This window comes from Nestor notabilis, unplaced genomic scaffold (genome assembly GCF_000696875.1).
Source record: "Nestor notabilis isolate BGI_N333 unplaced genomic scaffold, ASM69687v1 scaffold9052, whole genome shotgun sequence".
In the NCBI taxonomy this organism is placed as follows: domain Eukaryota; kingdom Metazoa; phylum Chordata; class Aves; order Psittaciformes; family Psittacidae; genus Nestor; species Nestor notabilis.
Window position 1 is genome coordinate 92,012 of NW_009918740.1, and position 12,043 is coordinate 104,054.

At 42.9% G+C, this 12,043-nt stretch overlaps 1 protein-coding gene across 1 annotated transcript in view; it reads right to left on the reverse strand.

Moving 5' to 3' along the window:
- Positions 1-4,390: 4,390 nt before the first annotated feature.
- Positions 4,391-12,043, reverse strand: part of ELK3 (ELK3, ETS-domain protein (SRF accessory protein 2)) — a 21,230-nt gene continuing 13,577 nt past the window's right edge. Inside the window, exons 3-4 of the mRNA XM_010009887.1 lie at positions 8,600-8,722; positions 4,391-6,019 (exon numbers count right to left, since the gene is read on the reverse strand). Coding sequence (XP_010008189.1) covers positions 5,921-6,019; positions 8,600-8,722 — 222 coding nt within the window. The 3' untranslated portion in view covers positions 4,391-5,920. The remainder of the gene's footprint in view (positions 6,020-8,599; positions 8,723-12,043) is intronic.

Here is a 12,043-nt window from a genome sequence, read left to right on the forward strand (position 1 = left end):
TGATTTTAAGTAGTTATTTTTAGAAGATACCTGGTGTATCTCCTCTACCCCAGGGTCGGAATGCCAAGGTGTGTGGATAGGTTCGTGTAGGAACAAGGTGGGCTTGAAGACAGGAAGGAGGCAGGTGGTGGTGAGGTTGCGTGCACATGCAGGGGAAGTTTGAAGGGGAGAGAGGGTGGGACAGGGCAGAGTGGGAGATGGAAGGGGCAAACAGCTGCTCAGCAATGCTCTAGTGGAACATGCATCTCAACACAGCTGTGTTATTTTTGTGCTGCTTTACCACAGCATTAAGTAGCCAGAGTGTATCCCTGAATTGGGCAATAAAAGTTAAAATAAAGAGTTGTTGAAGAATCACCATAATTTGTATTTGCAAATCATTTGAAAACACTGCAAGGTAGCATTCCGTGGGCTGCGTGCCTGTTGTTTGCACCTGGGTTTTCCAGTGTAATAAGGGTACATTGTTTCTGTTTTGCCATGTTAAGGTGGAATTAAGGTTAAGAATACATTCAGTTATTGAGGACAAAATATATGAAAGGTATGTTGTAAACATCCCCAAGCAAAGTCTTATAAACCCAGGAAATACCCCGAATTAAGGTCAGACTTGAATGAAATCCAAATGAGGGTATGGAAATGCACAGCTACAGCACACAGAGGCCACTGAATTAAAATTGGGATTTTCCTTGTCTGTGAGAATGTGTGGTCACAGACATGTGATCGTTTTGTCTGGTCACTAACAGGCAGAGCTGAAATAATTTCATGCACCTTGTTAGCATATTTCGGTACCTTTTACCCTGTGGTAAAGTTTGGCTTTGAAACAAATGCAACCATTCTGTGAAATTTCTTAATTCTGGGGAGAAACTTGAGTGCTTACTTTCTACAGGGTTTTCTGGTTTTGTCATTTCAGAGGTGGAGCTTTTAGAGATTTGATGCTGCTGTTTGGCTTATACTGTTTGGTCAGCAACATCCAAGTATCTCCCCAGCATCCTTGTCAGACCAATTTAAGAGATAGCAAGTACAGCTAATAAAACCTAAAGGAAGCACTGTACAAGTGTTTAGCTAATTGCTGGGTGGTAAAGTAAGCTCTGGTTGTACAGTTTGGATGATTTTAAAAATTATAAAAGCTGAGTAGATACATGGGCTTTGTACTTCGTCCCATGCAGCCTTTTTATCTATGAATTCAGCTGCACAGAAATCACACTCTCGTTCTAGGCCAGAGTGGAAATTTGTGTTGTCAAAACTTGGATTAGAGTTTAGCTATTGTAGATCTATTTTACTTAATCTTTTGCGTGTGATTCTTAGTGGGCTCTACTGTACCTGTCTTGTTAACTGAAGGAAAAAGATTGATGTCAGTGGAAAAGTGTGTCCCTTTACAATTTTCCACTCTTTTCACATTTTCTAAAATCCCTCAACTCATTTAAATTGTCATTTTTGAGCCAACTTAAACTGTGAGTGCACACATATGCACATCCATACTGTTGTAAATAACTGCTTTTAATTTATTGTCCTGGCTGCATCCTCCAAAATCACTTAAGAAGTGGGCCTGTCCGAACAGATGGCTTTTATGGTCCTCCTAATGAAATAAGAGCCTCGGTCAGCTCAGATGCCGTACGTTGAAACGCAGTTTTCCCTAGACAGCTATGAAATTTCTTCATTTGTTGCAGTGGGATCTTCCTGCCGATGGAATTACCATCACTGCAGATTGCAAACTGGAGAATCCCTGTCCCGACTACAACATGCTCTTGCGAAGCGCCTCCCTCCAGGCCCTGCTGGCAGTGCCAGCGCTGCCTGCTCCTCCTCTTTCACACCCCAGGCTTGTTTTTTCCAAGAGGTTTTTTTTTACCCCCATTCCATGTCGCTTTGCTCACTCTGCGAGAGGAGGCAGCTGGCCTGGAGCCATGATAGGGATCATTAAGGTTACATTTACCTATTTGCACTTCTTCACAGTGAACACGAACTGATGGCAATCTTGCAAGAAAGATCCTCTCTTCTAGGATGCTTTTCTACACATACCCCCTGCATCCATGGCAGGCTGTGATGCTCATTGCTCCAGAGTCCTTGCCTGAGGTTTGTTCTCTTTTATTCATTTAAATAAATTTACACTCCTCCTGACTAATGCTGTCAGTCTCTTCGCCCTTAAGAAATAGGTTTGTACTACACCTGTGCAGGCAGAGTGCTCACATGTTAATCAGTAAGAGGAGTTACAGTTTGGGACTAAAATGGGTTTCAAAAGTTGTAGGTTTTTAACAGCTTCATAGAGGTATGCTTAAACCTCTGTGACCTGTGTTTGTTTATCCTACAGGATATAGAGACAATCTCAAGATCAGAAGGGAAAAGCAATTCTCTTATGTAAAAGAATACCTGTACTTGCTGTGCCTTTTCTAAACACATTGAGTGGTTGTGATGGCTTCTGAAGATGCTTCCTGTAGGCACAACATCACACAGCCTCTTAATGCTGACTTGCTCGGTAAAAATGAAATGCCAGAGTCTGTTTTGAAGGACCATCTCCCATTTAAACGGTTATGCAATTGATGGTTCATTATTTCTTTGGTGGGTACCTCCAGATTGGCAAGTGCCTGTCTGAGTTTTAACTCAGACAAACCAAGTTGTTTGTTGATGTAATGGACACATGTCAAATCTTTACTTGTCTCAAGTTTATTATCACGCATCACTGGTTTCCCCACCTTGAAAGTTTTCTTTAAAACTGGACCCACTTACCTTTGTCAGGGCAGAAGATGTGTGTGATCTCTTGACAAAGCTACCCAGTAGCTGCTGTGACCCTACTGGTGGATACTTGCTTTTCAGAAAAAACAATGTAAAGGTAAGGCAGAAATAGCCTAATTGTGCACCCACCCTCTATAGAAAACCTTCTGTGTACTGCTGAAGTGTAAACCTATCCAAAAATCCCTCAAATATCATCAAGTTGCAATTACTACCAAGATAACTGAAGAGAGAGTAACTCCTGTTTTGTTCCCCAGGACTGCTGGCTGGAGCTCTCCATGCCACAGAAATATCGACACCTTCACCAGAATTTATTTTAAAAAACATTTATTTGATTTTTCTCTACAGTTAAAAAGATACCTGTAAATAAAATTCAGTAGAAAATTACCAATAGAGTATTTTCTTTGAAGCATAAGGCAAAACAATCTAGTGTTTTAGGTAAGCGTTGGACTTGAGAGGCTGGACTTTAGCTGTATAAATTCTTCCCAGGAAGAAGAATGGTTGTTCCACATTACTGACCCACTTGGAAGGCAGATTTCATTTTGACATCCTATTTTTTTGAATTGAAAAGTCAACTAGCAGAAGATGATGCATTCTGTTGCTATTTTTACTCTCTTGAAGATGAGAAGACAGCACTATTTACTTTGCTGTTTCTGGGTGTCTTCCCTCAAGTTTTGCTGGATTCTTTTGGATCCTTTACAGTAGTTTGATGCGATAGGTTTTTGTCCCAGAATTGCTGTTTTCTGCTATCTTTAACAGCAGAAGTCACTGCCGGGGCAGGAGGGTGGGAGGGGAGGTGTGGGTGTGCTGAGCTGTGCTGAGCCTTTTGAAAAGAAAAAAATCTGCCTTACTCATAGTAGAGCCTTGGAAGAAACAAAACCGTAAGAATCAGGATGCTTTTAAGCATCACTTCTGTCACACATTCCCTCCTCTCATGTTCACCTGGGGATTTTGCAGTGTTATTATTCAATACTTCTTATTAGGTTGAAGACCAAATTTTCACGAGTATCTATCCTTTTTAGACTCTAGAGAGAAACACTTCATCTCTGTGCCTGGTTCTCCCATTAGCGCTATACTGGCGTGTACAAGTATAGCTAATTGTGTACAGGGTGAGACTCTACTGAAGTAGGCATTTACGCCTTTTTTAAATGAGACAAGAGTTGGCTCTGGAGTGTCAGTAATTGCCTCTCAACTTAGTCACTGAAAACATTCCGTGTGCCTGGGAGGAATCCATTGAAAGAGGAATGTTTGATCTGTGAGTCCTTGTGATTTATCTCCACTGGACTAGTCAATCCCTTCAGTTACACGCTGCCTTCTCTTCCAATCTGTTCTGATTTGACTTTGTATAATATTTCTCTCCGCTCATAGATTTTGCCTAGATTCATCTTCTGGTTTTGACTCTGTGGGTTGGTACCTCCTGGAGCTCTTAAAACTCTGAATCAAGCAAATGGCTTCCCAGGCACTTCATTCTTTTTCCTTGTGTCTTGCATCTAATTGCTCTGTTTATCAGCACTGGTACTTCATACAGATACGGCTGGGTTTTATCCCATTAATTACTGTGAGGGAAGCTGAAGAGTCATTTTCCGTTGTGCAACCCAGTAGCCTGAGGAAAGTTCCTGCTGTCTTTTGTCAGATAAACTCTGCCCCAAAAATGGCTTTTCAACATCAGAACTGCATTAATAAAATGTTTATTTAGCACCTTTCAGGTTGAAGGATCCAAAAGCACTTTACAATTAACTACACACATCGTCACTGAAATGCATCCAAGCAGAAAATCAGCAGACAACTCACTGCGTGTATTCCAAAAAGAACGGATTGCCGGCCAGCTGCTTGGCCAGAAAGCAAAGTAGAAGCTCTAGTGACCTGCAGCAAACAGGATTCTGATACTGGTTTGGGTTTTGAAGGTCTTGTCTGGAAAACCTACATAGTAAAGCTGCATTCAACCCAATTTAGCCACCTCAGAGAACTGAAGATTTGCATCAGCCCTGCCAAGATTAGAATCTGTGGTGCCAGGGAGTCTAGCCTAATCCTAAACTGACATTTAGATGACTAAACCATCACCTCAAGGTAGAGGACAAACCCAGTAAATTCAAGTTGCAAGTATATAGTAACACAGTGCTGGTTTTTCATCCAGATTTCAGATGTTTATACATAAACATCCCACATGTACAGTATGCCTCTTTACAAGCACCAGGCATTCATTTACAGTCCTGTAACTTTTCCAGCTTTGGGGGAAGGGGAAATGCAACCTTCAGAGCTTTAGTAGCTAGAATAATCTTTCCAGGGAAATAGTAGAAGGCACTTGGCACGACTGAACAAAGCACCTGGAAATTCTCTATCAGGAATGATCATCATTCCCTGGGAGGACAGAGATTACCGCCTGTCTTTCCAGCTGTAATGCTGGCAGTTCGTAAGAAGTATAGGCTAAATAACTTCTCCTTTTCTACAGAAGTATTCTCCAGTGCTGTAAATGTCTGGTGAAAACACACAGCCCAGTTCCTCCCTGTTGCAACCCAACAGAAAGACTTGGGCATAAACGTGGAAATGTGGCTTTGTTACCCCTCAATGCATCTCGTGACTGTCACATTGGTTACGTTTTCCACTTCAGCAATGAAAAATCATAAGGCTATTTTTATACAATTTGAAAGCACTTAATACAAAGTTACATGAATACACTGCATCGTATGGCCTATCCGTGGAGAAAATACTGAAATACTACCATAGGGCTGTTCAATACTAGTTTTGTCTTTCAACTTTTTATCTTAATACTAGAAAATATATAAATCATTTACATGACATTATGCAAAAGAAGGCACAGCCGGTTATAGTTTACACAAGCACAATGCATAATATGCAGGAAAAAGGATTAAAAAGAAGCTTCACATCCTTATTAGATACATTGTTGCAGTCCATTACGAAAAGTACTTCATCAACAACAGAAGTGTTCAACACTTGAGAGCTATGATATAAAAAAAATTATAATTCATTTAATGCAAAACAGATTTATATATACTTTTATATATAAACACTGTTTTTAAATGCTAACGTAATAAAAGTAGATTATCCATGTAATGAAAAGTGCAAACCAAAGTAATAGAGGGTTTTCACAATGTCCTTCTCATGACACAGGAGAAAAAAAAAAATAGCCCAAAGGAATGAAGTGTTAAATCCACCAATAAGTCCTTGACGAGATGAGGCATCATCAGGATTTCTGGGCATTTGGAGAAAGCAGTACTGGAGAAGAGGCTCCGTCCAGGCTGGGGAGCGGCACTGGTATGTGACCATTTAGCAGAGTTGGAAACTGTAAGAGGCCAAAAGGTAAAAGTTACTCTTTATCTCAAAGCATTCAGCCCAGAAGCACGTGGATTTAGCATTAGCAACTGACTCCAGATGGTTGCAGGACTTCTGATTCCTACACACTAAGATATGTACCAAATGCCTGCATCAGCCATTAGGAATGTAAAATAGAGGACAAAACCTAAATAGCTTGTAAATGTACAGGGATCTGTTATTGACTGTATTTTATATAAACGTTCACATAACTAATTTATCATTACCCTGGGAAAGTGAATGCTACAGAGAAATCTTTGGCACCCATTCTGCTTCCAAAAACGTTTTTCGGTCTACCAAATATTAATTATAATACATCCTTTTCATCTGCCCTTCATAAAAGCTAAGCAGGAAAAAGCTTGCAAAAGTTAAAGTCAAGGTGCAGTTTTAGGGCAGAAAAAGCACAACTGTGAATACAAAGCATGGGGAAAATTACTCTCAAGTAATTACAGTTTTTCCCTGTATTCACTAAGAAACCATAAACTACCTACACCAGATCATTCAGTATGTGAAGCAGAATAGATTGACATTTAGTATTAACCTTCTGCTTCTGAAATACTGTGCAAAAAATACTTATTCAACACAGAAGCTGTATATTCCTAGTTCATGACAGCCTCCTGACTGTAACTTGCCTGCAGTGATGTGTATTGACTAGTTCTTAACATCTGACCTGAGAAACACCAAAGCAAGTAGGCGGAATAAACTTGCTCCAGCATGAGGTGGGAATTATCCCAGCAGTAGATACTGATCTGGCCTCAAGGCCCAGCTCCATGAGCTGCTGCTGGGTTTCTGTTGGCTTGAGAGAGAGAGAGAGCTGAATAACAGCGCTCTCAACTTCAAGTGTCTGCTGTAGTTTTAGCCCTGATCAGATAAGTCCTCCAACAGACAGCTGCGCTGTCATCAACCTCTGCATGTGCATATAATCTTCTTGTAACAGGTTTACTCTTCCACTAAGATATGAGTTAATGATATCTGTCTTCCAGCCTTCAGTTGAAAACCATGCCGAGCAGTGCAGGGGCCTGCAGGGGGCTGGCACCACACTCCTGGTGTGGCCAGGACTGGCTGATACCTCTGGTTTAACCAAGCCAAACCTCAGGAAATGTTTCCATTGCTCCTGCAGAGGTTAATTAAAACATAGAACTTAATTACTAGCTCTTGCTGTTCTCGTCTAGGCTTCTAAAGCCAGACATGTAAAGTACATTGTGTTTCACATGATTTGTAAAGCTAACAGAAAGAGGGTTGTGTGATCTCTGCTGTCTGTCGAGGCAGGTGGCATGCTGGCACTATGGTCTGAGATTCAAATGGTGCTAACATCACTCCTTCCCTGGTCTCCAGCCCAGCCCAGCTCTTGTTTTTCTTCCTGCTGTAGTCCCTACAGCAGGGACGATGCTTTTTATTTGTACACCTCCGTACATCTCTGTGGGGATCTGGGACTTAACTGTGCCTGCTCAGTACTACCATCTATTCAGCAGTAAGAAAATATGCTTCATTTAGTTAGCACTTAATTTAAGCTAATTTAGCAATCCTTAAGTTTGGCTGCATTTTCTTGAATTAACCAATTCTGTGCAAATCTCTTGTAATTCCAGTTATATGGTAATTTCAAACTAATGGCAAAACATCAAAACAAGTTTCATTACACAGCAGTGTGGCTTCAGAGGGAAGACCTTCCAGGTAGGTCAATGTATCAAGGCAAATTGTGTGGAAAGAGACTGCAGATTTCAGTGGTGCTCTACATAAACTGTGAGGGTGAACAGGTATACGTTTATGGGAGTTCCTTTCACCTTGTAAACACTGAAGGACAGTTTTTACTGGTTAATAAGCCTCTATGTGCTCTGTGAGGGAGTATGCACATAGTTGGATAGAACAGGCTCCTCCTGGTTCGTTAAAGGAGGGACTGTACTTTCCCATAGGCATATTCTGGGTTTAGTGGGACCATGGACACATATGGCTCCCATCCTGGTCCTTGTACTACACAAAGACTACAGTACTGTTACATATGTAGAGGTCATGCTCAGAGGTATGAAGTAACTTGGTTGAGGACTCAGGGATAACTTACAGGAGAATTGAAAATGGAGCCTTCAGGTTCAGAGTGCCACTATTGTAAATGCAGCTATCTATCTCCTGTCTTTTTGAGTGAGAGGTAACTCAGTCAGGCAGAAGGGTTAACCTACATCCACCTTTCTGTGTGAGACCCCAGACTGGTCTTGGTTTTCCCAGAGTCCATGTTCCACCACTCTCCTGGCTGGTCTCTGACTGGTCTGCACTCTCTTCCTAAAGCTCTCAGAGCTCTTACTGGGGTCTAACATCTATTTCTGTTTCCTTCATACAGTATACGTGTGCTCACTGTGATAGAGACTACCGTGTAGGTTCTCACTGTGGTACCAAGGGTTTAAAGGGGGTACAAGTCAGGCGGCCTCTCTTTTGTAGTGCCTATTAACTCCTGTATTTTCTTTAACTGCTTCCAAAGCTCCAGACTGATGTGAGATGTTGCCCTGGTGTCTCTTCCACATGTGCACTTTCAGAAATGAAACCTGTGCATTGGCATTCCTACCTGGAATAGAGTGTTTGGTCCCTGCAGCCTGGCAGGACTCAGAGGAGCAACAGGACTGAGGCTGCTCCAGAAATGAATGCTAGACAGCAGCGGGCTCGGGGTCAGCAGTAATCCATTTGGGGTCTGCAAGACAAAAGAACACCCTATGATGCATACCTCAGGAGTTACAGCTCCATACAGCAGTCACAACCCCTGAAGCCTTACATGTCACCATCTGGCTCTTTTTCTGCATGAGTTCAGACATACAGCATGCCCAGTCCTGGCCAGCAGCAGCTGCCCAGCCAGCCCTGCACCCTGTCCCCACCGTGGTCAGTACTGGATACCTGCACACTTCATGTCCCTTCGTATTGATTTCTATTGCAATTTGCCGAAGGAGAAGCACAGTTACTGTTTATTTGAACCACGCTCATGTGACCGTATAAAATACCACACGTGTACCCCATGTCTGTAAACACAGCCTAGTCTCCTTCAGAACTTTACCTCTGAAGGGCAGCAGCTGCCTGAACTGTCTGCAGCTTTTGAAGCATTAATGCATTTGTGCGTGGAGCCAAAAGAGCCGCTGCCAGCCTTTGAAGTTTACTCCTCTGATGGTGCCTGCTCAAAATGGAAGAAGTTTGAAGGAACTGGTTTGGGTGCTGCAAGGACAGCGGAGAGCACAGCTCATTGCTTGAAAAGAATCAAAATGGCAAGAACTAAGAATCCAAAGCTTTTCCCAACTCAGAGGTGGCTGCTTCCAGTGCCACGGTGCACCAGGATTGCTACTAATGCTCCCAGCACTTCTAAAGCACAAGTGGAGGGGTAGAGTTAAAGCACATGCAAATCTCCACTCAGAGGAAGAATCACATCAATTATTCTGTATCCAGAGTAATTTTTATCTTTCAAAAAAAGAATGTGAAAGTGATGTGACAGTTTTGAACAAAGAATCTGGCATAATGAGTTAATCTCACCAGTGAGCTTGATGCCAATTATCAAATCAGTCCTATCTAGCACAGTACTTAATGGAATTTGAGTGCATGCTTAGCAAGTAAGTACGTGTTTCACTGTGTAGGACAAGTCCCTCAGTGCTCTGCTGAACTGGGGCATCAGTTTGTCCAGAGTTTAAAATATTTAAAGAGAAGACAGAAGATAGAGGATAAGGAGTATGTCCCCGTAGTAACCTGCATGCAGTGCTTTCTGGCACCTGCTAGCTTCCCACCAGGCCAGAAATACCAACTCACACATATGGCAGTTGGTGCCAGGGGTCTCAGTTAACAACAGCTTACACCATGGGCTGTCACATGCCATTGCCAAGGGCTCTGTGGTGAGCAGGCTCAGGAAGGAGGGTACCACAGGTCATGTGGATTTTCAGGTATGACAGACATTGCTTGGAAAGCAGTGCCTAGGGATTGTCCGTGGTGTTGGAGGCTCTACGCAAATGCACAGGAATACAGACCTGCTCTGACGTGCTTGCACTGGAGTTCACAACAGGGTCAAACAATTAATTTAACACCAGCAGAAGAGATGGGAAAGACAAGGAGTGGCAAATTAAGGTCCTCCGGTGATTCCGTCATTAGGTGTCTGAAAGGCTGTTTAATACAAAGAGCTTGGCTGCTCTTGAAGGGAACAGTTTCTCTTAAGGAGTCTCAAAAGAAGCAGGTTTCATGGAGAAATGCAAAGGGAAAGGACACTGTCATCTCCCTTGTGCTGAAGAAGGTGGATCAGAAACACCAAACCCCATGGAAGAATCATAGAATCATAGAATGATTTGTGTTGGAAAGGGCCTTAAGATCATCTAGTTCCAACCCCCCTGCCATGAGCAGGGACACCCCACACTGAACTATATCGCCCAAGGCTCTGTCCAGCCTGGCCTTGAACACCACCAGGGTTGGAGCATTCGCAACTTCCTTGAGCAACCTATTCCAGTGCCTCACCTCCCTCACTGTAAAGAACTTCTTCCTTATATCTAATCTAAACTTCCCCTGTTTAAGCTTGAACCCATTACCCCTTGTCCTACCACTATAGTCCCTAATGAAGAGTCCCTCCCCAACATCCTTGTAGGCCCCCTTCAGATACTGGAAGGCTGCTATGAGGTCTCCACGCAGCCATCTCTTCTCCAGGCTGAACAGCCCCAGCTGTCTCAGCCTGTCTTCATACGGGAAGTGCTCCAGCCCCCTGATCATCCTCGTGGCCCTCCTCTGGACTCGCTCCAGCGAAGAAACCACAGTTACGTCCCAAAGATGAATAAACATCTGGTATTGCTGGGAAAGCAGAAGGTATCACGCACTAAAACAGCAGGTGGTCACATGAGTACCAGTAAGGTCAGGGTTTGAATATTGAAACTAGATAATCTTAAGGTCCTTTCCAACCCTAACCATTCTATGATTCTGTGTTTGGAAGACATCAAAAGAGGCAAAGAGTGGGAGGCCTGGCAAGGAGAAAACTTCTATCATGATCTTGTAAAGTGACAGGTCTGCTCAAGATATCTGAGAAAAAAATACTTGACAAGCAAGCACTTGTGATCAGCTCCTTCACAAACACCCTCTTCCAGGACCACTGTGCTTTCACGGGGCAGGAAGACAGCAGTACCAGTGAGAGCACCTTTCCTGTGCCACATGACAAGCCGATGCTCCACAGACAGGCAGCTATTGATGGGGATTTACAAGACAGACAAAGAACTCACTGAATTAGGTCAGAATAAATACTCGAGAGACCTGCTTACAGAAGAGCCTACTAACCTTAAAGCCAAAAAGGTAAGCAGCAAGACCCAGTAACGGTTGGCTAAGGACACAGTATTGTGCCAACTGTACTAAGAGCTCTGACAAGCTATGCCTCACTTCTCTGTCTCTGAGAAGTTGCAGATATCCAGAACTGCATTTCTTGCGAGGGTCTTCTGAAAGTAATGAAGGAAATTTGGAGGTGTTTATTCCTACCTAGATACAGCCAGAGCAGGTCTCCAGAGAGACAAGAGATTTGAAACTGAGCTGTCCTCCATTCATCTCTGGAAGCACATTAACATGCCTAACAACAGTGCTAAGCAAGAGTTCATGTCCTCTGATGATCTGAGCACTGATGTCTGCAAGTTCTGCCAGAGCCAAGAGCTGGCCAAAGCAAGTCTCCAAATCTGTTTCATATTTAATGCAAAAAGAGCACAAAGCCTCCCAGCCTTGTTCTCAGTGTTGCCATCGGTCAAGCATCAAAACCACCATAGGGAAAGTTAAGTGTAAACAACACCACAGCACAGGCTATCCTGAAATTACACACGGAAACTGAAGTGTCACCTCGTTTTCTGCCCTCGTGCAGCTGTACAGCTGGTACTTTGTGTGGAACCCAGTGGGAAGTTCCTACTTAAAAAACATCATTATAATCTAAGGAACAGTTTAAATAGAAATAATTCATTGCACAGATGTTAAGCAACAATGCTCATGGCTCCTGACTTCTCTCACAAATAATGCATGTAAGTACACT